Raw genomic sequence first — 27,330 nt, forward strand, 5'->3', positions numbered from 1 at the left:
ACCGATGATAACCGAGTCCCGAACGAAGCGCGAAGCCCATCTACCTTCCATATCCGTAATATTCCGTTGGAAAAACGTACAAACGTATCGTCAGTGTTTTCTCGTCAATTTCTCATTGACGTTAAGTAAATTTTACACAATAAATTATACCAGTCATTGATAACCGAGTTATTTGTCATTCTACTCAGTTGAATAGATTAAAAATAACTAGTCTGTGGTTGCACACAAAGTGGGTGAAAAACAGTCCGATATCAGCCAGTGTTTTCCTTGTCACCACTGGCTTCTGGAGGAAAAATTGTTGAATTTTGTGTCTGAGACAACTTGGTGTGAGTCGTACATTCGATAATTCCACTCCAAGTGGTATATTCATTACCCTGAATCAGTGAATTAAACGAAAATTCATGAGTTTAATCAGCACTTGTTTGATATAACCCAAGTACCAATAAGCGAAAGTTCACTTGAGTTGTTCGCCATAAAACAAGTTTTATCATTTGAAAATTGTCGATAAAAATTGAATAAATGTTGCAACCCAATCTCCGAAAATTCCATATTAAAATTGAAAGGAAGGAGACGGCCAGTGTCGCCTAATCAAGTTACAAGATATCAAATTGGATTATCAAGTTGGTCAATAAATCCCGAGAGAATTTTGCGCCGTTCTCCTCGGACAAATTCCCCTGCGACAAACGAAAAATAAAAAAAAAAAAAAAAAAAACCATTACAGTGTCTTTGTGAGGAGTATTGAGTGTGTTAGACCGGTGCAACGCCGCAACCCCTTGCGCCAGGGTACATTGCAGCTGAGTCAAAGTCGCACCGAGTGGATTGGTGGTGTGGTAAAGGGGGAGAGAGGGGTTGGGTGTGTGTAGTTGAACGGGTGAATGTGACCTACAGCCCTACATTCGCTGAGCCTTGCCAACTAGTGCTACCTAACCTCTATACATACGAGGCAGAAAGAAGAAAAATCCACCCACTTGTCTGGGGTTGAAACAAACGCTGAGCAACAATAATCGACAGCCTCTTTTTGACTGAGAGATGCTCATTGTTCTTGGAGATTGAACAATAAGCCCAAGGGAGTGTCGCATAATCAGGGCAAACACTTTATAAATAAAACATACAACACACGAACATAAAAGCTACCCAGAGAAGAGTTGAACAAAATAAAAGAAATAATAAAAAAATAGGATAAAAATATCGTTAAATCATCGATGATCATTTGACGAAGCGAATAAAAACCCGGAGTGTGCTGTTGCAGGGGTGAGATTTAGCCCTTAAAGTATTGAAAAAATTCAAGTGGTGACGAGACGACGGGAAGATCGTCCCCGCGAAAGCGGTGGCGTCGACAGCACAAGAACTGGACGACGAAGAGGCGTTGTACTATTCAGTGAATCACTTGTTCTATCACCAACTTCGTCATTCGGTTTACCCGGTTATCGGGAGGAGGATGAGGATGATTATCACGATGATTATCGGGATGTTGTAAGTGGTAGAAGAAGTAAAGTTAATATAGTTGATTACGGTGATGTTACGGAGGGCCACGGTGGGGCGTCAGTGGGTTTGCAGGATAATACGATTGGTAGAAAGAAGGTGAGGGCGCCAGGTGTATTATCAACGGGCCGCGGGGTGGCCGGGAGTCCGTGTGACGAGGAGGGAGGTGGGGGTGGTGGTGGAGGTGGAGGATGGTGTGACCTACGGCGTCATCCCGTTCGACGGGGAGTCACCGGCCGTGGAGACGGCAACCCCGGTGGTGGCTTTGGTACCGAACGGCTGCTTCTTGACTCTGAGGACGAGGAAGAGGAGGACGAAATTGAGGAGGTGGGGGAGGAAGAGGAAGAAGAGGTGGAGGAGCAGCCGGCGATGTCTAGGCAGTCCCGTATCACTGGAGAACGTGAATTGAGCCGTGATTTACGGGATAACAGGGATCATCGTGATCATCATAGAGAGGTCAGGGAGAGTGAGCATACCAGTGGAAGGAATAGACACAGGGAACAGGATTACGATTACGAGGGACACACTGCCGCTGGTCCAGCAGCGTCTTCCACCAATAATCCAGTGAGTTGTGTTGTTTTTATTTTTTAGGGGGCTGGATGGGGTGCTTGGGGAAGGGGGGGAGGAGCAGAAGGGCAACTGATTATGATTACTCTTTGTGTTGATTTGGGATTTAATGTGGACCCGGTTTGTTCGGAATGTAGGTCAGTGTAGCTTGTAGGAGTGAAAGGTGCGCCTGCTCCGGAGTAAAGGGATAGTCCACTGACGACCGAACGGGTTTCCTCTTTCGCACGTGCCCTTTATCACCCGCAACCTTCGTTACCTTTTTTTTTTTACCATTCTACCATTATGCTGGCCATGTGTATGTATGTGTAGAGGGCATGTGTTTATTTGTGTTGTATATCCACATACTGGAGATTATTTCTTTGGAATAAAAATTCTTAAGGGTTGATTTTTCCTTTTTTTTTCTGTTCTCTGTTTCAATCGACTTTTATTTTTAATTCTCCAATGGGATGAAGAAAGACTGGGGAGTTGAGGTAGTTTTGAAGCACCGGGCCCCAGTGCACTTGTACACCTGTCCCCCTTCGCCCGGTTTCTAAAAAGTTGGCACGAGATATAAAAAAAAATACGCGACACATTAGGCCGGAGGGGAAGAAGAATTGGGGCTTTTGTTGAATTATTGAATTACGTTTCTGAGAATGAAAAAATGAAGAAATACGGGGTAATTTGTTGAGGTACAACATTAATTGTAGTCTGTCATGCAGCAGTTGCCATGTGTTCCTCGGAAATAGTTAGGAATTATGGGTATTGAACAATGAATTTAAAGCGATGAGAGATTCAGAGAGAAATATATATATATATACATATATATTATATATATATATTTTTTTTTCTTCTTTAAATCATCTCCCACTGAATTTTTGAAAAATGCTGAGCACGCAAGGGAAACTAAGAGCATAAACGAGTGGCTTGTCGGCTTTACTCCGAGTGCGCAGGTAAATGACAGCCGGATGATCAGATATTCCCGATTTCACGAAAGCCAACAACTCCCTTCACGCAGTAATGTAAGTCGGACTGACCTGATCTCCCCCATCCTTTTTCTCGTCTTTCAGTGGCTGAGAGAGGAGGCCCCCCTGGTCATCTTTCAAAAATCTTGTCTCATTTTTTCTTCTCTTTCCTCTACTCTCCTTCATATACACTTCAAGGTGCACACAGAAATTGAACAGGTTCTTTTGAGCCACAGTAAAATGGTTCCTGTCGAAATAACTACGGGGGCGTATATCTCTACTTTTTCTTCATCCTCTCGCTGCAACAAAATATCTCAAATTCCTTTTCCTTCTTTTTTCAGTTATCTTATTTATTTTTACGGCAATTTCAATGGGCCACGTTGCCAAGTGTATATCAACCACAGAATACTCAGCGATTCTTGAATTAGGAAGTCCTAGAGACTTCACTTTGTGGATGTTAAAAAAATAATACTTTGACAGAAAATTGAGGACTAGAAGTTTAAAAAATTTTCACGTAAAAAAAAAGTGAGAGGAAATAATTAAACCAAAATAAATTATCATGGCGAAGGACGGTCCATAGTTCTAAAATTACAAACAATGAATTCGATTCGTAGAAATTGATCCCCCCCCCGCCCCCCACCCTGGATTAATTTAACATTTCCAAATCTGAAGGTTACTTGCTCCTCCCAAATATTCAATCCCGTCTGACTTTAATCCAGGTAAAAAGTATTTCCAATGGATAAAGTAAAAAAAAACTCAACGAGATATAAAGGAGAGGACGTGAAATAAACGGGTATGGGTGGCCCCGCACCGCTAATAAAGAATTTATGTCGCTCGTTACCTGCGCAGGATTTTCTACGAAATTTTAAAACGTTGATTATTCGCCCGGCGCGAGAGACGAAATCGAAAAAACGCAACACACACGCACACCACAGTCTCTTTGAACACGTTAAGATTTAGGGAAAAAGAAAGGGAAAAAAAAAAACCTCGATAGCCCAGGTAGGTTAGGTGCAGAGAGGCGATTAAGTGAATTCATGAATAACTTAATATTAAATATGAAAAAAGAAATATTATTCGAGTGAGTGAACGGTTCAAGCACCTGGCTTTCGATAACCGCGTGTCTACGATAAATATCCAAATTACATACATGACCTTTTTATCGTGTGCACGAACGTAGTTCCTCATTATCAAAATATATATGGATACATATATATATTCATATATATGTATATATTTCTACTATCGTGAGACTGGTTTTTTTTTCAAGAAAACTTATTCCACGTCGTATACATTTGCTTCATACCTCATCCGAAAAAAGATATTACCGGTCGGACCGTTAAAAAAAAATCTCGGTGAGATAAAAATCTATCGCATCCGTCCATAATAAACTGATGGAATTCTCAAGTTCGGTGAGGCATGAAACTATGGCTTGGGACACCATTAATACCGGCCACTTCAACTGTCCACTTAATCTTTTATCTCGTTGCGACAAACAGCCATTACCTACTCCGAAAATTAACATCTTTACCCAACATGGAGCATAGAAACTTGTAATAATATCTCTTCCTCTCCTCTCAGAGGGGTAACACAAACGTGCATGTGTACAATATTTTTTAATCAATTTATTATGAGTGTTGATGTTTTATTTCAATTTTTTCTCATTCAATTTCAATGAAGAGAAAAATAAGTTGCTATTCACAGAGAGAGAGAGAGAATTATTCATGATTGTTAGATGAAGAATTTCTAACTCTACTGAGATTTTGTACTTCGTCTAAGCGCCGTCAACTGTGAAGTAAGGAATCTGCTCGTTTAAAGTAAATTGATAATAAAAATTACACCGAACTGAATCATGTTCAGTGGAAACATAAAAAAAAATATCTTTGAATTAAAGAGAAAACTCTACCTTATGTCCTAAATTTTCAAATTAGAAACTCCTCAAAAAGGTATTTTATTACACATCTCCCATCCACACGCAGTTAATTTTTGATGAATAGTGTTAGTTTCTTCTAAAAACTAACGTGTTTTTTTTTGTATTGTTAACGAAATCCGTTGCAAGGTCGCAGTAGAAGTTCCTCAAATGGAAATTCTTACCTTCAGCCAAGCATTTACATTTGATGTCCGCCTCTATTATCGTTAATAAAAAGAACAGATAAATCTTGAGTAATAAACTTTCATAATACCGTCAGGCACTGTGAGGACGGATCATACACGATTCAGAATGCGATAAGAACGACCAAGCCACTGATTTAATATTAATAAGAGTTTATATCGTTAATAAACCCGTCACTTATTCCAAATTTGCCAGAACAAGTGTCATCGAAAAAAGCAAATTTATAGCAAGGTCATGGGAGATATTTATTAAATATCACCGTCCACATGAAAAGACCCAACTGCGATATGGAGTTATATATCATATACCTGGACAATACTGATAGCTTTTGCGGATTTCAAGCCCTAAATGACCTCGATACCGTGAAAAATGGCGTCGATAGAGAAGATAAAAACCGTAAATCACCAGTGACTTAGACAAAACTACTGGAAACCCACAAGTACAATTGAAAAATCATTATCGCACTGTTATATTCATCTGAACTTCGTTAATCCCCATTAACATCACCTGCCCGCATTGTTTAAAAAAAAAATCCGAAAAATTTACCGCTCGATAAAACCATCCCCGAGTCGAGACTGTTCCACTTGAATATCCTTAAATAAATTCTCTTCTCAATTCGAGCATTAATACGAAGCTACGATCACGAGCAATAGGGATAGGGATTTCGTAGGGACGGGGTAGGGGGTTGATGGCGCATAGACTCAGTGGCTCGTAACGGGGCAACCCCATATGCACACACATGTTATTAACGTACATCACCTCTATTTCAAGACATACGTACGACTAACTCGATGCGTTGACGATCGATCGCGACCGCACCTCTACACCACTCTTTCAATAATAATAATGAGTTTAAAAAAAAAAGACATCCACAAGAAGAGACCGGGGGAAAAAAAAATACCCATAAATTTAGTAGAGATAAAATAAATGAACGAAGAAAAAAAAAAAAATCTAACAACCGGAGATGATTTTTTGAAGCAGCAAGAATGTAGCCAAAGTACTGTGTGAGTAAAGAGTGGAATAAGAAAGAAATAATGGGGGGAGGGGTGGTCAGGTAGACAGACAAGCAGGTAGAAAAGGTAAGTTTAGCTTACGAGCTATACTGCTCCCCTCCCCCTCCCCACCACCATCACAGCATCCCCAACCAATATCTCTCTCCCCCCAAAAACGCGAGAGATTTTACTCTCGTCAACGGTTTAAACTTCCTCGGGCAAATGTAACTGCGTCTTGTTTGTGGCTTTATAGTCGCAAGAAAATACATGTGCACACGTTTCCCTTTCTCCTTCCACATGGGTTATAGTAGGCAACACCGGTATAATCCCGGGAACCCAAAGAACGTAAAAAAAATTCCTCAACCGGGGGAATAAGAGATGAGACTATTTCGTTTTTTTTTTCTTAATTTTTTTTTTTTCCTCCGAAAGAACCGAAAGACCGGAGTTTTATGCGTGTGAGTATAGAGAGTATTATAAAGGAGTATAAAGTATAGGACAGTGGAACAACTACCCTTCCAATACATCCAAAGCATCGATGATGCTTCGTGTACATGAACAAGTCGGTCTTGGAGTGACTTACACAAGTGGATGTGGAGACTGGAGTATAAAAATGGGTACATAAGCTTTGGGCCCATTTTGGATGGTCAGGAATGAGATGCCGATGGTAGAGAGGGATTTCACCCTCTTTGCCCTCCAGGCTCTCTTGTCTCTCCTCGTGTATCGTTTTCTTGCTTTTGCCTTCGTCCTTCACTGACTCCTTACTCTGCAACAGTTCCTGCTGCTACTCCTTGTTTTTTTTTAACTTCTTTCTATGCCCTACCTCCTCCCCCCTCTCACCCCTCATCGCCATCCTTTTCACTTCTCTAGTCCAATCTATATCTATCTACCTGCTGCCATCCCTGGAACCAATGTCATCTTACCCATCTCCAACTGCTCATCCTCTTCATTTATTTCTCATTGTCTTTCAATTTGTTTATTCCTCCCCCGCTGTTTTGCTACCTTCCACACCTTCTCCACTGCAATCCATATTTATTTGCTGTCATAAATTTCAGGACCTTTTCCTCCCCAAATCGTAGATATTCAGTGCTACTGCATTGAAAATTAACAGCCACCTGTCAGTGATATTTTTTTTTCTAACAGTTATAGTTAGAAAATTGTATCACGAGTGTACTTTTTTGCACTGCAATTACAAATTGTTCATAGTGTATTAGTCACTCGCCGGGGGAGGAACCATCCGCCATAGAAAAAACATTGATGCAAAACTAGCAATTTGGGCGTTAGTCAGATGGCGCCTTCGTGACTGCATCACATTATATTTTTTTCAGGTAAAAATTCGAGTAGGAAATTTTCAATTCAAATATCCGCCCCCCCCCCTCTCTGCCCCTGTTCCTTGTAAATGTTGCATCCGTTGTTTTCAAGTTTATATGGCTCATGGAATGGGTTATTGGGGTGGGATTAGAGTGTCGGCGTCATGTTTTTTTAATTTTTTTACCGTTTCTCCATTCAACAAGCATTTTTTTTTCTGATTATACGCATTACCAGTGCGCCGGTGGGCCCCCACCCCCTCCCCCCCCTTACTTGGCTTGAAAAACCGGCGTATGCGGTGGATGGGCCCGAGGGGGAAATGAGGGATTTTAGGGCTACTCCGCACCTACGATTGTAAACGCCTTTGGCTTCGTTCTCTTTTCCTTTTCTCCTCTATTATTCCTGGAAATCATATATATAGACACACTGCGCTTCTTTTTTCCCCTCATTCTTCCCGGGGATGTCTCTGTCTCACTCCCTGAACATTTTTACTTTTCGTTTTTAATCTCTCTCCTTCTCGTATATGTATATCCTCGGCTATTAAAGGCAAGAGGCATGTATATAGGTGTACATGGCGCTCAAGGTCCTTCGGTTGAAATTCTTTTACAGCGTTATATCCAATTCGTAGGCTCACGTGACTCGGGAACAAGTCTCGTGTGTCATTTAAGGTGACTTTTTCATTCTGGTTAATGTTTTTTAATTGATTGATTAATTTTCGAATCACTACTGATGAACAAATCTTGACCAATATTTGCGTTACAAATTTTCACTGTCAAAGTCCTGAAAATTTTCATCGTCTGTCCTACTGGCGACAAAGAGCCTATGACCTATGTGTTCAGTAATTGTTAAACAATACTACAATATATCTTCATTGCATATTCCCCCATTTTTTTCTCTGACGTAAAGTAAAGTTTCAATTGGTGTAATTTTCCAATTATAAGACCAAACATTCATTGTTTCATGGAGAAAATCTTTCATGTTCCACAATTTCAAACTTCACTCTTCAAAGTCCCCCAGTGAGTTAAGTAATTCTCATCGATTTCTTAAATCTTTAATAAATTTCCAAGTTTGTTAAGTAGTCCATGAGAAACAGAGCCATCGATCCTTCACCATTTCATGAACCCAAAAAAAAAAAAAATGTTGATTTATACCCAGCACGGTAAGCCTCTTCATAATCGCAGAAATACGGTTTACCGACGCATTTGTTCCCTGTGAGAAACCCAGATTTTTCAACAGCTAATCTTTCTGGCGTACTTCGTGTCACGTAATACCAAAGTTCGTTTTTATTCCCTAATTCAATCGATTCTAGAGACCCCAGAGGCAACAGCTAAAAATGCAACGCACCGGGATAATGAGAATAAAGAGGGCAACGGAGATGAAAAAATCTCTCTCTCTCTCTCTCTCTCTTTTTCACGAAAACTAAAAAAAATATATAACCTGGAATTTCGTGTACCATGTAGCTGCGAGGTGGGTCTAGTGCATTTTTATTCAACTCCGGGGTTAGGTAGGTGAGTTTCGCAGCCTCCAACTGAAATGGACCTGCGCGGGGGTGCGAGATGAATTCTCAACTTGACTTGGCCAGTTGTGCACCACTATGAGCTCTCTTGTATTTCCATCTCACTTTTTTTTTTCTCAATTTTTTTTTTTCCAACCCGGGCTCTCTTGGCCCCCTTTTTCCCTCGATTTGCCCCACCCTAATGTGCTTAACTCTCAAGTGAGAGCTGAAATAGAAAGAGATAAAAATATGGGTCGGGAGGCGGGGGGAGAGGATGAAAAAACGAGAGCGCATAATGAAAAATAAAGGAAAAAAGGAGGGAGGATAGATGAGGAGTAGAGACGAGGGGATGGAATAAGTGTGAGGCAGACTTGAACTGACGAGGGGTGGAAGAGGGGGCAAAAAGAGGAATGGAGAGAGCACGGTCAAAGTGACGAGGGTATGATGTTCTCCTTAATATCCAACCGGCAGGTATACCATTCTCACTTGTTTCTTTTTTCTAAAAACCTCTCCAACACATCTCGTTACATTTTTCGTCCATAATTCAAGGGTAGAGGAGGGAAGAGAAAGGGAGTGACAGAACAAAAAGCATTAATCAGCGACATCGACATTATTTTTTAAAACCAAATTTTTTAAAAATAAATTCATGCACCAATTTATCGTACACTGTACACTAATTGACGGTGCAGGGTTGAAAGCTTTTATCTCAATGTTTCGAATAAAATTTCAAAATTTTTTTAACAGTTTTATCACCACGGAAATTTCTATCCTCACGTGAATAATTTATAAAAAATAATATAAATAAATATTCACGTTAATTATTCAGCCTGAGATGACCATTACATCGTGGATATTTCAGGCAAGGCCCAACGGAAGGGTGTATACGGCCCCGGAGAGGAGTCGTGACGGCCTGCAGTTGGTTAATTTGGGTGTGCCCCAAAGAAGACGAGGTGGTGTAAGTAAAAAATAATGCACCAAGTGAAGCAAACAATATTAAAATGCAATTGTTCAATTTGAGTGGCACCAGAAATTTTCTAAACACAAAAAAATCTCTCTCTCTCTCTCTCTCTCTCGCTTAAGATTATATCTCACGTGATTCACGCTGGCACCCGATAAGGGATTCAAATGCTTTACAATTATCGCACAATACTTCAAAAATTCGCTTCATGGTAAAGAAGGGAATGTAAATTAATTTGGAAAAATGAAAAGAAGGCGAAAGTCGAAAGTCACTTCCCCGCGGTCATTTTCTCGTCCCTTTTGGGTCTTCACCCTGCTGTTCTAAATACACGAAGACCGTATGCCATTTGGGGATAAATTTTCCAGACACATTCTGTCCCCCCTCCTTCCCCCCTTCCACCAATGCAAATGGCTTCTCTCTTCTCCTCATTGTTCAACGTCAAGTCGGTTAAAAGGCCTTGATCTTTCAACTAAAATTTATCAAGTAAAACCCGGACTAATCTCTCCTTCCCCCACCATTACAAAAACCTTAACTGCTCTGCACTTGCCAGGATTCCATTGTCCATTTGAGAAAATCCGAAAGAATAACTAAGCATCAGCAGTCAAAGTGTAGCGGAGAGAAAAATAAAATAGAAAATTCTATTGTTATCCCACAGTGTTAAACCACATTTACAATACGTGCCTCATGCCTCGGTTTGGGTCGGACAAAAAAAAAAATTGCAATGGCTTCTTTTATTATTTTTCAAAATCTCTCTCTCTCTCTCTCACTTGCTCTCTACCATCTCTTTTTATGCCCTCTCTACCTCCGCAAAACGACGCGTCAACTTGCCCTCCTATTCATTGGGGCCCCGGCTATGCATCCGAAACAAAACGAAAGAGTGCACGCCGGCTCTCTCAAGGATAACGACTATGAGGCCCCTGGCTTTAATACCTACATATATAAACCAACCGACTAGAATCCCTCTCCCCCCCTCCTTCCCTCCTTCGCTGGCAATTGAATTTAATCCAATGAAATGCCGATATCATCGCCGAATTCCCGATCATAAATTGAGAATCGCGAATCCGTCGGGTGGAAATATTTTTTTTCTAGTGATTGCGAAAAATCAAAAGTCCTTTGAAACGCTCATTATTGATTGGATGAAGAAATGCATGATGTAAAAATCAAGTGGAAAAACATGCCACAGGGTAAAAAAAATATATATATTCGGCGACTAGGATGAAAAGTCATATTTTTCCCATCCGAGGTGCACATGGTATTTGTCTCCCGGGGGATGCACAGCGCACCCTTCGAAATTTCACTTTATCCTTACACCGAGATGGAAAATACTGTTCTCGCCACAGGCGGTAAAGCACAGGACCTTTACCCACGTGCTAACCTCGTGGGCACATGTTTTAAAAATCATTTTAATTACAAAAAAATCTGCACCATCCGAACAGGATTGGAATCGCAATTCTGATATCGCTTTGCTGGGCTAGATACATGACTATATGTGCCTGAGAAGCCAATTTCTTTTGTCTTTGCTGATTCTAATAATTTTAAAGAGGAAATTATCCTCAGAAGACTTCTGTTTGCAGAATTTCTAGTTTCCTGATTTATGCTCATTTTTTAATTGATTGATTGCCATTGTTCTTCGCTTCCGAAGTTTTTTCTAATATATCTAGTGATTTATACCGGTTATGCTTTACGAGTATTCATTACTATTCATGATTTACATTGATTGTTCTCCAAGTTTATTTCTGTTCGAAAATTAATACTTTGCATAATTAACTTTTGCATGAATATCGGGTGTGAAATGAATCGTCCTTTATTCCCTTGTGAACTCTCGATAGATCCCCAATTTTTAAATAATAAGTAAATCTCTAACAATAGTCCCAAATCAGATTTCAATGAGCGCTCGAATGGTGCATATGATTTCCTCAAAAAAACATCAATAAAGATAAATATCCTTAATGGATTCTCTTTCTCTGTGAATGCAATGGGCATCATTAGTATCAAAACCCCAAAAAAATCGTTGAGGAAAAGATGAAGTAAAGACAGAAGAAAAAAAAGTTGTGGCGCAGGGAGGTAGAGAGGAGGGGAGGGGTGGGGGAGGGGGTAGGGCAGACAAGGTGCAGCATAAGGCCCACGAGGTGAGACGTGAACCAGTCAGCGAATCAAGGCAGGCGGACGGGTGGGCCCCAACACAGCCGCACTCAGGATCCATCGAATCGGGTTGGCAATGCCGTACTGACCTTGACTAGGCCCAAAGTTGCGGTGGGTTGGGGTGCACTCTGTTTGTGTGCCTGGTCGCGCACTCTTGCGCGCAGACACCGACAAATTTCTTCGCCTCTACTCGGATTTTAGTTATACCCCCAGCCCTATACCCACTTTTACCTTCCTGTCTCTTCCCTTACCCCTCAACAAGTCCCTGCCCTCTACCACCCAGTAAAATCCCATCGGACCCTGTAGTTCTGCATTCGCAGACTCCACCATCAAGGACACCACAAAAAGTACATTAGACGAAAACACGTTGCCATTATACGAGCGCGCAACACCGCAGGCTAAGTCCTCTCTATGTTCTCTTCATTTTTATTGTTTTTTTTATTATTATTTTCAAGGTGATGAGTAAAATTCAGAGAATTTTGGGTGAACAAGTCTTTGCGGTATCAGTCTAATAGTTTCCTAATTTTGTAATTTTATGGTGAATATAGAATCATTTAAAGTTTTATTTACATTTATGGGTTTTTGTGCAGCTTGAGCTAACACAAGTGCTATTTCAAATTTACCCCTCGAGCGCCACCTTTTATTTGAGCGCCGGTGCACCTTACCGAATACCACACCAGCTCCAAGATCAAGGTCAAACGTTTGCCAGTCGCAGGGATGACTGGACTTTTTTTTTATTGGCGAAATAGCACTTGCTATTTTTTTTCCCCTTTCATCTGATGTTTTTCATACACTTTATTTTTATTTATCTTTAAAGAAGAGTGAAAATTTATTTAACTTCAGGACATTTTTTCGAGACAGGGATTGAATGATTTCTTATTGACATATTGAGACGCATGGTTTGCCCTTCACGTTGGATTTTCCGTGTAATCTATTAATTGTACTGAATGATTCTGGATAAACATTACACCGTAAACCAGTTTCCTTATGTGGATCCGATGTACCTCGAGGTACCGTATGTACATAGAGCGGTTACGAACACGTGAAAGTTCATCATTCTTCAGATGACTGGATCATTAATCGACAAGTTGTCATTGTAAAATATTTTCATCTCCAACTTTGATTATCAACTACCGACGAGTTGTCATTAATCATCGGAAAGAACATTTTTATCAATATTTAATTGATTTAAATCAATTGTAATCGCTTGGATTGATTTGTCAACTCATGATCCATTCACCGATCAATAATTGATATTTCACGTTAGTCGTGGCCTCTACCGTTGCTTCACCGAAATCCCCGCACTCAATACTTTCTACCTTATCCATCTATTCCACTACAGGTAATGAAGATTTCTCCCTAAATCCCCGCGCAATTCATTCACAACGATTATATACTCAGCAGTCAAATAATCAATTTTGCGATTAAACATATTCCAATCAGTTAGAAATGGTTCGCGAAAATTTCGCAAAACAATTTTATAGTTCAGAAACATATTGCTGATAATTAAAAAATCGTCTACCCGTTTCTAATTAATATTAAGGAATGAAACCAACGCGACTCGATGGCGCATTAAATTCCGATCCATCAACACCCGTTCCATCCCCTAGTCCTTCTCATTAAAAAAAAAATAGAAATGCGCGGAAAGTCAAAAAACGCGGTGGGAAATCCAATAGTTTTTGGCGCACCCTAACTCCCCATAATTAGCAGCTAATCAACTGATTACGACATGATGTACCATCGAGAGTATGAAAATATTGTTAATATTGAACAATTTCTTGACGTCAATGGATGAATTTTTAATTTGTCACCTTATAAGTTGATGACAATCGTCGGTAACTATAATAAAACTTGGCAGATTAGTAGATCATCCGGTGTTTGGTGCGTCACTACAATTGCAAATTAAAAATCATCCCGATTGAATAAATCGTTTCGCATTGTTATAAATCACTGCAACGGCCACTGATTTGACATGAAGGTCGCAGACGTCTGATCCGTTAAATCTACATACACGAAACCCTCCAAAAAAAAAAAAGGAAAATCTCAAGACAGTGAGACAAAGTGAGAATGAAAAAGTAGGGGGGGGAGGTGATGAGGGCCGAGTGCTGGCAGCGTGGTAGTGCCGAGAGTTTATTTATAGCGGATGAGGCTGCGTTGCGTTCCAAAATCATCGGTCTTACCAAGAGGCGAGACAGTACCAAGTCACTCGTTGTGCCTGTTGAGCTTAAAAATCAGTGGTAGATGAATTTTTACCCTCAAATTCGACAAACCCTCGAATAAAATCCCCCCACCTCCGGAAGCCTGACACAACCTTTCCCCCTTAAACTCCCATAGAAAATTTCAACCTCCGACAAATCAGCTGATCGAGATGCTCAAGTGCCCTCCGTTTCCGATCCACGTGACGTGCCAAAAATAATAATAGAGGAAAAAATTAAAATCCCCCGAAAAATTTCAAAACCCTTCTACTAAACATGAAAAAGAAATTAAAACGAATTACTTAATCAATTAACCGTCAATTACTCAATTAAAAATCCCCCCAAAATGGAGATGAACAGCTGACCCTGGTGATAAATATACCCTATCAATCGACTATTTCCACCCCCAAAAAACCGGAAAAAATAACCTAGAATCAGGATTAAGGATAAGTAAGAAGCCAGTAAAGTAGTTCCTGAAGAAGGAAGAAACAATGGCGCATCACATGCGTCGACCGATGGGGCGTCAGTATAAGCCATTCGGCCGGAGAAAGGTAAAACGAAATGTCACAAATAAAATACCAAAAATCACCCCCATCAATCAACCGACCATTCTAATTACACTTTCCCCTTCCGCCTCAATCCCAACACTCAACAAAAAAAATAAAAAAAAACAATGAAAAATCAATAAAGAAAAGTAGAAAATTAACCGGCGAAAGACATTTGGGTGCAGTGGCCGCAGCATCGTGACCGACTACACACGGAATTGTAATACTTTTGGCCCACCACCATGGGGTTAAAGTGGGTGGTACAGAGTTACGTATGAGTGAGTGAGTGAATGGTGCCTAAGGGGGTGGCTAAACAAAGAGGGTATGAAGTTGGTTTGGATCGATATAGTGGATGGCGTTGGGGGGTTGTTCGCGCTGCTACCACCTTGCGGCAGACACGGCAAAAGTCGAATATCCAGTAATCGTGGTAGTAAAAGGAGGGACACGTATTCCGTGAACTTTTTAGTTACCAAAAACCCTCATTCCCGTGATGACAACATCCCTGGAGACATCGGTGCCACCTCTACCCTCACCGGGACCGCGATTCTCTCCCTAAAACCGCCCGGAAATTTTTTTTTTTCATATTCTAACGCACGTGGAATTTGAAGGGAGTCACTGGGCCAGTGAATCGTCGAGTCGTGACATTCGTGACGTGTGTGCCGGGTAGCAACGTTGAAAAATTCCCACTGATTGATCTAATACGGCTGATGTCATTGGTCATGTGTGGGAGGAAAAATCGATAATTCATTTTTGAGAATAAATTCTTCGGGAATTGGCATCAACAATTATCAGTGAAAGTGTAATAATCCGAAAAGTCAGACACGAGGAAACGACGTGAGTGTCACAGGGCGAGTCTGGTATCTAGCCGGGGCAAAACAAGGGGTCGGTGATTCAATCAACGACACACGAGGATACGGCACCATGTGCGTCTGCGCAATCAACCCCAATAGTAGTATAACGTCGGCGCTGTGTTAACATTATCCGTTTTACTCATCTCCTATTCCACGAACAAACAGTTTTGTATCTGTCTCCCTCTACGTACAACTCCAGTTGGGCTTACCCATTTTACATTAGTCATTTGGCTTTTTTTTTTTAACCGAAATAATTTGTAATTTTTGGACAAGTAGTTGGCATTTAGCTCGTGTGAATGGATCTCGGTATCTTCCAACAGAAAAATAAACACTTCGTGTTCATTATTTGTGTTCACTCTCGATTTATTTATTTGAATTATCTCGAGTATTCTGATCTTTCAACATGTGGATTTTTGAGACACTGAGCTGAGTTATTTGTCAATAATGAGTATTTCATTAACATCGTGATCGCTGAATTGACTTAATAAATATTCATATTTGGATGGGCTGCAAAAGAAAGCGTAAAAAAATTCACATCCTCATGCCGTAAAAAACAAGGGGCTCAGGTGGGCTCCTGACAGCATAACGGACGACAGATGATACCATACAGTTGAACATCGTCATCATGCCACAATAGACATATACATAATCCGAAAAAAAAAAAGAAATATATACGAAAGCAGCGCAATGCGGTATATTCGTGTCTGTGATACAAGGTGTTCTCCCTCATCAGTGAATGAAATGTGCCCTGTCGAGTCAGTGTACAAAAATTCCCGATGATTGATATTTCAACATGATAAACTATCGCACAAAAATTCGTAAAAACTTGCCTATTGCTACCCAGAAACAGTGCACAATAAAATGTGTTGATGAAGTGATATAAATTCATTAAATAGCGAGATAAATGAACTCAGGGAGTTGCGCAGACGACTGTTGACTGCGTATCGGCTTGTTCGGCGATGATAGGTTACAATCACCACAATTCCGGCTACAACAAGCTATTTACACAGGTATTTTTACCAAAAAAATCATTGAAAAGATCACTCAATGTGATGATTATGGTTGCTACAAGTACTCGTGTACTTGATGATCACCCATGACCTGGATAATCATTTCCAGTAAATTGAACCTACCGGGGCATGATGAAGAGCAACCGAGTGAACAATCATTCAACCGTGTACATGTATCGATATACCTCGAATTAAAGTGCTTTATGATCATCAACTTGAATAATATTTCATTGTCAATAGTTTATTACTCATAAAGTAATGAAGTAATTTTTAATATGCGCATGACTCGAGTCTTGGCATTCGGCATGACGGAAAATACTTTCTGGGTGAAGCAGGGTGAGTCGAGGCCGTTGCCACGGATACCGTTACCCTCGAGACGTCCGAGACGCCTCCCACCCCCCTTCGACAGAGCGTGCAGACATCCCTTAACAATTTTATACTTTTACTTTTTTTTTTCTTCTTCCTCATTCGTTAATTGTAATTAAAAACTCAACTGGTCTTGGGTTTTTATTCATTTTTATCACGTTTGTTGCTACCCCCTTGGGGCTGGGGCTGATTAAATATGGGTTGCGTATGAATCAACAATGTATTCATGTTTTATTGATATGACAGGTGAAATGAGGCCGGTATTTTATTGTGTTATAGGGCTCGGCTGATTCAAACTATTCACAACCGAGCTCGGATCTGTCCCTGGACGAGGAAAAGGAGAGTCTGAGGAGGGAGAAGGAGAGACAGGCACTCAGTCAGCTTGAAAAAGCCAGGGTGAGAAATTTTTGAATTATTTCATTAATTAACTAGACCGGTAATGACAAATAAAATTTGTGGTCAGTTGAAATGAGTCAATTATATACTCAACTGCTGATAAGAAATACCACTTTACACAGAGCGGAACTAAAATTACTATTTTTATAAAGATAGTGGAAAAGTTAAATTTTCGAAAGGGTTAATGGGACGCAAAGGGTTTGTATTCTGCATGACGTGCGTTAAGATGACAGATAGTGCGCAATATTGATTTTTTATTATTGGTTTAATGTATTTTTTTTTTTTTTTTTTATTTGTTTATTTCCTTTGATGTTACAACGCATTTCCGCTGTTTTACATCTCCTCCCGCCTAGCCTTTCTCCTCTCTTCCTCCACTTTGTTTTTCCCTTCCCCTGCGGTGCCATGGGACCGACTTTTTCCCAACTGTACTGCATTTGCACAGGAGTAGAGGGAAACCATGGAAAAACCTCTACCGTACAGTCGGCCGATAGTGCAGGGTCCCAGTGTACCCTTCCGTCACACTGACACGAAGGGTACACTGGGTCTCCACACCCGTGCCTTCCGCACAGTAATTTTTGAGCGAGCGAACGGTGTTCCTAAACGGTCACCCATCCAAGTAGTATCCCAGTGGAACGCTGCTTAGCCTGGATGATCGCCGGAGCAACACCACACTCGCCCAACCATTACAGTCGGTCATTGGTTTAATGTAATTTCATTGAATAATTCAGAATTCAGTCGACTCTTTAATGAGAAAATATATGAAAATGTCTTGTGAATGAGTTATTGTTAAAAATTGCAAAATTAAATTCTTATTTGCAATTCAATAAGTAATTTTCTAACAGTATGAAGAAGTGGCCTGAATAAAAATGCCTAGAAAATTTTTTTCCGTTATGTGACTACAGATATTTTTTATTATAGCGGTTGTATGCTGTGTTTTATGAACGCACAGCCTCTGTTAAGCTCTGTTTTACTTTTTGCACAATCTTAAACTTAACGCAGTCTCTGCCAGGAAGCAAACACGTTACGTCGACTGTACTGAGAAAGTTAATTTGTAGACTTTCCTAGTACAAAAAATTATTACTCGAAGTGAGTTGACTTATGGTGAAATTCTATAGGATAAATTTTGATTTTATTCTGACATCATTCAGGATGATTATTGAAGGGCTATTGGAAATACTGATGTCATTGTGATTGAGGGAGGTGTGAATAAATCTTTTGTTTCGGAGATGAGTTCATTGCAGGTGGGAAAATGTCAGCATGAAATATTCATTGTAACACACACGGGGGATTGAAAGAATCGACAAGGGGGAGAAGGGTGTGGGCGTTATTTCCCAATGGAACTCTCCACTAGTCGATTTTAATAGAAGAGAAAACTCGTTCTTCGTCCACAATTTTTTCTTCCTAGAATTTATTTTTCTATGAATAGCTCAGATTATTATTTTATTTGTTAATTTCAGACGAAACCTGTGGCATTCGCTGTCAGGACAAATGTCAGTTACGATGGCTCGGTTGACGATGACTCACCGGTACACGGCTCTGCCGTCAGCTTCGACGTTCGGGACTTTCTTCACATCAAGGTAATTTCATTAACTTGAACTGTTTTTGTTAATTGAATTTTTCCGAGAATGAAATTATCATTGATGTAATGGTGTGAGTAGGCGATGTCAGTTACAATTATTGAATTTTTTTCATCAATTACAGGAGAAGTACGACAACAACTGGTGGATTGGCAGGCTCGTGAAAGAGAGTGCGGACGTTGGATTCATTCCATCGCCGGTTAAATTAGAAGCCCTTCGAGTCCAAGCAAGTGCAGCACGTGGAACAAAGGGTTTATATTCAACAAGAGGTGGTTCCTCGGGTAATTTGGGGGAAAGTGGTATGCCATCGCGTGGATCAACTCCACCAACACCAGGTAATACCAATTATTAATGTCAACGAGACTCTTCACATCCAGAAATGGAATTCTAATAGAGATGATGATTTTCTTGCACTGAAGAGCAACTAAAAAGTAGTCAATGGATTTAAAAAAAAAAAATTCCCATTGAGAACGGAAAATATACCATTTCGTCGTGAAAAATATTCTTAGAACCTTGGGGAGACTAATTGAAGAGACTAAAAATCGTGATTCACAATGTCATGTCACTCATTCATTGTCTATTAATTCTTGACGCAAGATGTGAAAGAGTTCGATATATCGACTCATTCCCCGGATAATGGAATTAAATAATCTATATTGTTCCTGATTATTTTCCCAAGGAGATGATAGCGACAGTGTGGGCAATGCCAGGCCGGGAAAAACAACCCTCACAACACCACCAGCCAAAGAGAAGCGGAAGAATTTCTTTAAAAAGCCGGTAACATTAAAATCCCTTCCCCTTCTATGCAATACAATCAGTGATTAGATCCAGTGCCCAGTACTTTTAATGCTTTATATCCTCGCTTATAAACTAATTGACAAATCCCAACTCTTTTTATTTTTTTTCAATCACTCTGGGTCATGGCCAACGTTACAGTCGTACGTGAGTAATCTATACGATGTCAATAAATTTTCACTTTACAATATCTCGTCAATGACCCAACATTGCGAAAACTAATGAGGACTTTATTCAATAGGAAACTGCAACTCCCTACGATGTTGTACCTTCAATGAGGCCAGTTGTACTGGTTGGACCATCACTGAAGGGCTACGAAGTAACGGATATGATGCAGAAGGCGCTTTTTGATTACCTCAAGCACAAATTTGAAGGACGGTAAGTGAATAAATCACAATAACGACATTTAAACCCGGGGAATATCCAACCTCGACTTTAGTCAACTCCAAAGCAAAAAAAAAAACATTACGACCTGAATACTTCAATCTGAATTACTCCCTATCGAATATCGGTAAAATATCAGTTATTTTTCGTTGCAGGATCATTATAACCAGGGTAATGGCGGACATATCGCTAGCAAAGAAGTCACTATTGAACAATCCAACAAAAAGAGCGATAATGGAGCGTTCAACGAGCAGAAGCAGTTGTCTGGCCGAGGTACAGGCTGAGATAGAAAGAATATTTGAATTAGCGAGAACACTTCAGCTAGTTGTCTTAGACTGTGACACGATAAATCATCCATCACAGTTAGCTAAAACAAGTTTAGCACCAATAATAGTTTATCTGAAAATTTCATCGCCAAAAGTACTGCAGAGACTGATTAAATCACGTGGCAAATCGCAAACACGTCACTTGAATGTTCAAATGGTGGCAGCTGAGAAGTTAGCACAATGTCCACCAGAGATGTTTGATGTTATTCTTGATGAGAATCAGTTGGAGGAGGCATGTGATCATGTTGCTGAATATTTGGAGGCTTACTGGAGGGCAACCCATCCACCAGTAGTAGCACCAACCCCCAGAGCCATGACAGTGGCCTCTGATGCAGCACCTGGTGATGTTCTAGCGCCTCGTGTACCCTCAGGTATTTATTCTCTCCAGTCATCCACTGGCAATGATGTTAATGGATATTTAGATGATACTTAGATTATATCTAGACGATATTTAGATATTTAGTAGTCTATGCATCGAATTATTTTAATATTATATTTCTATGACTTCAGCATCTTGATTTCTCTCACGTGCCGACCATCTCTCTATTATTTTCTTTCTTTACAATTAAATCAAATAAAATCATCTGTAAGAAGCTAAGTACACCATCACAGAGGTTAATTACACGATTTTCGATTCTCATCTGCATCCACATTTGTCACTGAATATTTTTATTATCACCATTTTATCATAAATTGAGTAATAGGGTAGTAATAATGTCACTCGCTGTTTATCTTTAATGCAACCCAAGGTGGCCATCACGTCTCTCACTACGCACATGAGAAAAGAGGTAACCTATCCACCTATCCGACATCCCCCAATAATATTAACGTTGATATCGTCAGGTGTAGTTATCCAAATTTTTAGTAGCACCTCGGTCGATATATTTTACTGCCTTGACGTTGCGCTTGTCAGTCTCAACAGTTACTTTGTTGCATACATCTCATGTACAGCAATCATTTTTGTAGATATGTGTATGCATCAGTGTACTTCGTCATTGTCATGTGATTATTGTGTACTTATTGATTACGATTTCCTCCCTTATTCAGTAGTCGAGGTATGAGACCAATTCAGATGGTTCCATTAGCTCTTTTCTTCTTGAATATCGTAGAACTGAAGGAGATGAAAATTTTTAATTCAAACACCTTTTGTACTGCTCCTGCCTCATTCAAATGTCTATATCGCTTGCACAACCGCGGGGATGACAATCGATTGACTTTATTGATATCTGTCAATTTGACTGATAAGAATATCAAAGTATCCTTTATAGTTAGATTTTTTTTCTCCATATAATTAATTTACTTTCTTCACCTCCTTTGCTCTTCTGTTATCATTGATTACTTGACGTTTACGAAAATTAAAGTTCTGGATTGTTGATGAAGAATTACGTGGTTGATCGATCGAAAATCGTTGGAGAATCTCGACACCGTGGTCGACGCGTCCTTGGAAACGTTTATCAGGAAATTGTATTAAAAAAAAAAACACCAGTCCCTATTTTTTACTCCCCGTCGAGGATATGCTCGAGTGGCCTCCGGGTACCTGCTAGCCTCACTCTGTGTTTCTTTTCAGCCGCAATGTATGGATCCCAGCACTTGTACCCGCCACAGTGAAGCGAGTGGGAAGAGGCCCCCTCGTATTATCCGCGTTAGTCTCTTTATCTTTCTCCCTCTTGCTCTCTGTCTCTCATCCATTTTTCCTTCATCCACCCATTTTTCACAAAATCCAACAAATAATTTATTGCACTGCCAATCACGTCACCTTCACTTATGCATTTTTCCTGTTCATATTCATTTTGCTTCCGAATGAAAGCTTCGTAATCTTTCGAGTTAAAATTTCACTTTTTGTGGCATATCTGTCCATTATGGGCCAAAAAATGGCAATCGATTCTAGGAAAGGATACCATCACATTTAGCCAAGTTGAGAATCTGACCCACTTGTTTAAAAATAAACCTTATTCTTTAATTATAACGCGGAGAAAATAATTAATTACGTTTGACCATTACGATGACCATTCGGAAGCAGATTACTAATTTATTAGCACACATAACTACCATATAGAGACAAGAGCAAATTCTTATTTGTTTTTTTTTTTCATATTTGTTGTTAATTATCTGCAGCTTTCAAGACCTAACGTTACTATCTCACATCTGTTTCCTCAACCTCATATGAGCGATATTACATTCCCCCAATTTTTAAAAATAAAAATAAAATAATACATCGACGACAGGAACACAAATTGTGAAAGAGAATAATTGATAGTTGGTCTAGGAACCATATTCATTGAATTATTTAATATAATTATAAAATTTCTATTGTCCTATAATATCGTGCCAGCAGTAGAGGCTGTCGCTGCCACAGGGATCATCCGAAAAGCAGTGAGACTCAGCCTAAAGGGCTAAATCATCGTCTTAGCTATCTCCCAACCCTCAAATTCAAAAATTATTATATAAAAATTGTCAAAACACCCCACCGTACTGCACCAAGGTTTCCACTATTTTCTTGTTGGTCTTCAAAAGAAATAAGAAATTTTTTTAATCGAATAATCAAAACATATCTACTTGTTGGACCAATTAACTGCTTGTACACTTGGTGTCTATCTAGACCAAGAGACATAGAGGGAGAGAGGATAATAATATTAATTAAAACCCCGAAGCCAAAACTAATGAGAGAGACCGCGAGCACCTATTGGCAAGGTCGCGTTGTAAGTACGAACGCTTTTAAAGCATGAAAAACCAACCAAATCCGTTGCAAATTGTCCTGAGAAGAAAAAAAAAATTAAACCGTGAAACTCTCTCGATCACATCAATCATCATAGAACTCCCCCCCCTCTACCCCCTCGTTTAGCCCGCCATCTAATATGGAACTTTTTTTTGTCAATTAGACTAGTCCACGTTACCAAAAATAACGGTTTAGTACACATATAAACATGTGTAACGTTAGAAGAGCTAGTGATACCGTGAGACCAGCAATGAATATCGAGTTTTTTTAGCCTGACAATAATCATCAGGTTGATCATCATTCATGAGAAATTATTTATAAATTATTTAACTCATTTTGAGCAATTGCATGAGCATAAAAAAAATTGTGCTTGATGAACAGCTTTTGCATTTGTGTTAGATTATCCAATGAAATCCATGGGATTCGAGGTAAATTATCACCTGAGGAACAGGAAGTGTTTTGCTTGATATGATAAACATGTTCAAGTGATTTTCAAAGTGACTATTAAACGAGTGATTCCTTTTGATGATTGTTCCTGGATAATTATTTCAGAAATACTAATGATGAATTTTTTTTCGTTAAATGTGCTCCACAGGGACTGGATCTTATGGTGGTCATGGTAGCACGAGGAGATCCAGAATGGAGAGAGTTGATCGTAATGAACGAGAGAGAGAACGCGAGAGGGAAAGAGAAAGGGAGAGAGAGAGGGAGAGAGAACGAGAAAGAGAACGTGAACGTGAGCATGATTATGGAAATGAAGAGGATTCATACCTAGGTGGTAGTGTGGATTATGGTAGCGTATCGAGACGACGACAGCAGCAAGACTCGAGGGCACTCAATGCCATTTAGGAGCTGGAGCCCCGGGGCTTATCGTTACAGCGGTGTCCCCACCTTAAAACTACCGCCCTATAGTTTTTAATGATAATGAAGTTATTTCATTAAAGTGCGCAATTTGCCTTCCCTTAATTTATTCGTCAAAAGTAAAAAAAAAAAAAAAGTGCAATGAAAATGATGAAAGAAAAAAGTTAAATTATTAAGAAAACAAATCCAAAAAATCACGTAATCTTTTCATTAAATTGTAAATGAAGTATAATAGTACTATTTAAACTCCGGACTATTTTTATCGTATTTTCATTTACGTCCGGGGATTGTCATTGTTACTGGACTCACTGGATTGAGTAGTGAGACTATTTATTGATTATTAGGATAATGATACTTTTCTTCTATCCGAAGATCGACCAAACACTATTGAATTATTAATTGGTTTATGTTGTTGGTTTCATCATGTGCTGGGGAGGGGAGAGGAGAATTATTTTTGGAATTAGAACAAATTCTTCTATGACAACTGTTGCAAACAAGGGGAATATTATGGATTACATTGAAATGATTTCTCTTCGATGCTCTGGTAAGTGGAGATGGTGCATCAAACAGGTTGTGGAAGTCGACTCAAATGATCGGGGAAATCGATCAAAATATATTCTCACCGAAATTTTATTTTGTTGATTTATATTATTATCACTTTCTTGGAGATAACGTGAATTTACGAAATTTTCTGGGGGTAATGTATATCGAGATAGTACCAAAAAAAAAAACCCCCGGGGCAATGGTTATTTGTGTCGAGTTGGAAATAATTCAGAGCTATCAAGGCGACGAAAGGATCGATCCCACCAACGCTGTCACACATCTCTCATTTGAACTCTCGTGTCTTTCGTCGATTGTGACCGACCAATTGCAAATTAATATTTCTTATTTATCCATTAGTAATTGTAAGAGAACAATGAATGTGGTTGAAAATTTAAAAAGAACAAATAGTGAGAGTACCCGAATAATCCTTTGGGTCGAATTAAATATTCATGAATTAAATCAGTTGCTCGATGACTTACTGATGAAGAAATTTGAACAAATGAAAATTATTAAAACAAATTGTACTGAGTAAAGTAACCGGCGAGCGACAATTTTAATGTTTAGAATTTATGAGAACAGAGAAAGTAACTGTATTCCTCTTCGATTATAATTTCACCTCATTTTTCCTTCTTTCAATTTATTTATTTTTCCCATTCGTTTATTAGAGGTGCAATGTAGATGTAAAGAGGAGGAGAAAACAGAAGGAACAAGTATATAAATAGATAAGAAAATATGTTTTTTTGGGCCGGAAATTATGTCTTCTGGCGTTTGTTGACTTTATTCCAATGAAAAGTCGATGGTTTCAAATAAAATCCAATATACTCGACTTATTGTTCCACACTGAGTGAGAGAGTTATGAAAAAATTAAAAATCAAACATCCGATTATTGCCAATGTATAAAGTTAAAGGAAATACGTTTTTACGTGCGTGCGAGCGTGCGCTATATATATATGTATACTTAAAAACAGAGTAATATGTATATGTATATATATATAACTTGATTGCAGCATTGAGGCGAGTCATGTTAATTGGGGTAAAATGAAATTTGAAGAAAGAATTTTTACTGCGTGTTGTGTAGCTAATGAAAATAAATGATCATCGACCAGCTAGAGGATAATTCACTTTAGCAAAATTCATTTGTTTTTTTCAATTTTTATTTAGTGAAATTAAAAAAAAAAAACTAAAAAATACGCACACGCTACTTCGTGTAAATAGTAAACAAAGTAAGAAAAAGGGGGAGTGGAAAATTGAGATAATTACGGACATAACAAATTTATGAAAAATCGTAACCACTGTCCGGAAATACGCGATCATCGCTGAATTTACGTGAAATAAACAAATGAAAATGACAGATCAACCGACATTATCTCCGTTACAATTTTAGCCTCAGAAATCTATTGTATCGAAGCTATTGTACATAATGTAAGAATTGAGAGTATTGAATGAAATTTAAGAAATAATAATAATTCAACTTCAAGTAAAAAAAAACATGTTTGACTGCAGCAAGGAGCAATGTTTCGGTCTCGTCTATCAATTATTTGAAAACCCTGATTGAAAGTTCTATTGATTCAGCGATAAATTAGTGGAGTAATTAAGCAATATTTCGATTTTTTTAAACCCAACATCGTGAGAAAAAACGATATAAATTTTTCTAGCGTTTCATTAGTTCATTAGAAATTTTGAAAATTGCTAGGGGCATGTGGATAGAATCAACTTTTTACTGTTCTTATGAAACAAATTGTTAGAAAGCATTCAAACTATCTGATAACAGCAATTAAATTGCAAGTAATGGATTTTTACTACGAGAAAATTAATTAAATTTAGAGACATCAACCACGTGAATTCATCGACGGTTTTTTGGATAAATTTTTAGAGATAGAAAACAAATTTATCTTTTATCCTTCACGTTTTTATTTTATCAGAGAACGATTCACAATTTATTGAGGCGAATATTATTCTTCGCTGCATTGTTAAGTAGGATTGAACAATCAAATGATAAATTTGAAGAACTCCGTTTGAAATCAATGAGAATAAATTCGAAAATTTAATGAGGATGACAACAACATATTCATTGATATTTTATCATAACCTTCCCTTCTCTATCATCAAATTTTCTATTTCATTGCATGAATACACAGAAAGCGTAGAGCTTGCATCCCAAAAAAAAATTTTCAGTTTTAGAGACAAGAATTCCTGGAAGGACTATTTTCCGCATGAATTTCCCCAGGAATCCGATTTAAGAGGTCAAAGACCATTAACAACGGTTAAGAACTTTCAAGAGAATGCCCAAAAATACAATTTATTTTCACCTGACTCTCACCTTTCCCCCCTCATTGCCATAAATGACGGAACCACCATTGATTGAAATATATATTTTTAATTTCTCTGATTAAATTCCAACACTTCATGAGTCTCTCTCCTGATAAATTCATCAAACTGACAATGTAATTATCATATAATCGTAAAATTAATCGGAGATGCAAAAAAGCTACAGAAGTGGGCAATCTCTCGTTCTAAAATGAGAATGAAAATTTGGAATGAAGAATTTTAAATGAATTACGTAATTGTTGTAAAAACTATTCCAATTATGATAACGGAATTGAAAATGATACATTTTGTGCAATACAGCTGATGCTAATTTATATCCATTTCTAAATAAAAATGGAAAGTGTTATGACCATTAGTGACCAATGAATTCTTCGATATTCTTCGCCCAATTTCGTATTTTTTTTCTAACGAAAAGACGTACGTATACCCCCTGAGAAATAGCAAC

At 38.9% G+C, this 27,330-nt stretch overlaps 2 protein-coding genes across 9 annotated transcripts in view; one reads left to right on the forward strand and one right to left on the reverse strand.

Moving 5' to 3' along the window:
* Positions 1-26,953, forward strand: LOC135163716 (voltage-dependent L-type calcium channel subunit beta-2-like). Of its 8 annotated transcripts, none has more exons than XM_064123436.1 (10): positions 1-2,046; positions 9,752-9,847; positions 17,239-17,355; positions 18,813-18,932; positions 19,057-19,267; positions 19,612-19,709; positions 19,969-20,105; positions 20,267-20,808; positions 21,187-21,225; positions 23,749-26,953. In XM_064123436.1, exons 1-10 carry the CDS (start codon positions 1,852-1,854, stop codon positions 24,000-24,002), a joined length of 1,809 nt encoding a protein of 602 aa, XP_063979506.1. In that variant the 5' UTR covers positions 1-1,851; the 3' UTR covers positions 24,003-26,953. The 8 variants fall into 8 exon arrangements, with proteins under 8 accessions (XP_063979506.1, XP_063979512.1, XP_063979509.1 ...); XM_064123442.1 differs by lacking the exon at positions 21,187-21,225 and adding an exon at positions 22,005-22,079 and having other exon boundaries at positions 2-2,046; positions 23,749-23,889; XM_064123439.1 differs by lacking the exons at positions 21,187-21,225; positions 23,749-26,953 and adding an exon at positions 22,773-23,129 and having other exon boundaries at positions 2-2,046.
* The window catches only part of LOC135163715 (protein abrupt-like), a 59,571-nt gene that overhangs the window by 30,624 nt on the left and 1,617 nt on the right, over positions 1-27,330 (reverse strand). The window lies entirely within an intron of this gene.

This window comes from Diachasmimorpha longicaudata, chromosome 6, assembly GCF_034640455.1.
Source record: "Diachasmimorpha longicaudata isolate KC_UGA_2023 chromosome 6, iyDiaLong2, whole genome shotgun sequence".
Taxonomy (NCBI): domain Eukaryota; kingdom Metazoa; phylum Arthropoda; class Insecta; order Hymenoptera; family Braconidae; genus Diachasmimorpha; species Diachasmimorpha longicaudata.

Bases quoted from the DNA above. Each gene is read 5' to 3' on its own strand.
- LOC135163716 (XM_064123436.1), top strand. From the start codon at position 1,852: ATGTCTAGGCAGTCCCGTATCACTGGAGAACGTGAATTGAGCCGTGAT. The intron at 20,809-21,186 runs GTATTTATTCTC...ATGCAACCCAAG, and splicing joins AGCGCCTCGTGTACCCTCAG to GTGGCCATCACGTCTCTCAC. The intron at 21,226-23,748 runs GTAACCTATCCA...TGTGCTCCACAG, and splicing joins CTACGCACATGAGAAAAGAG to GGACTGGATCTTATGGTGGT.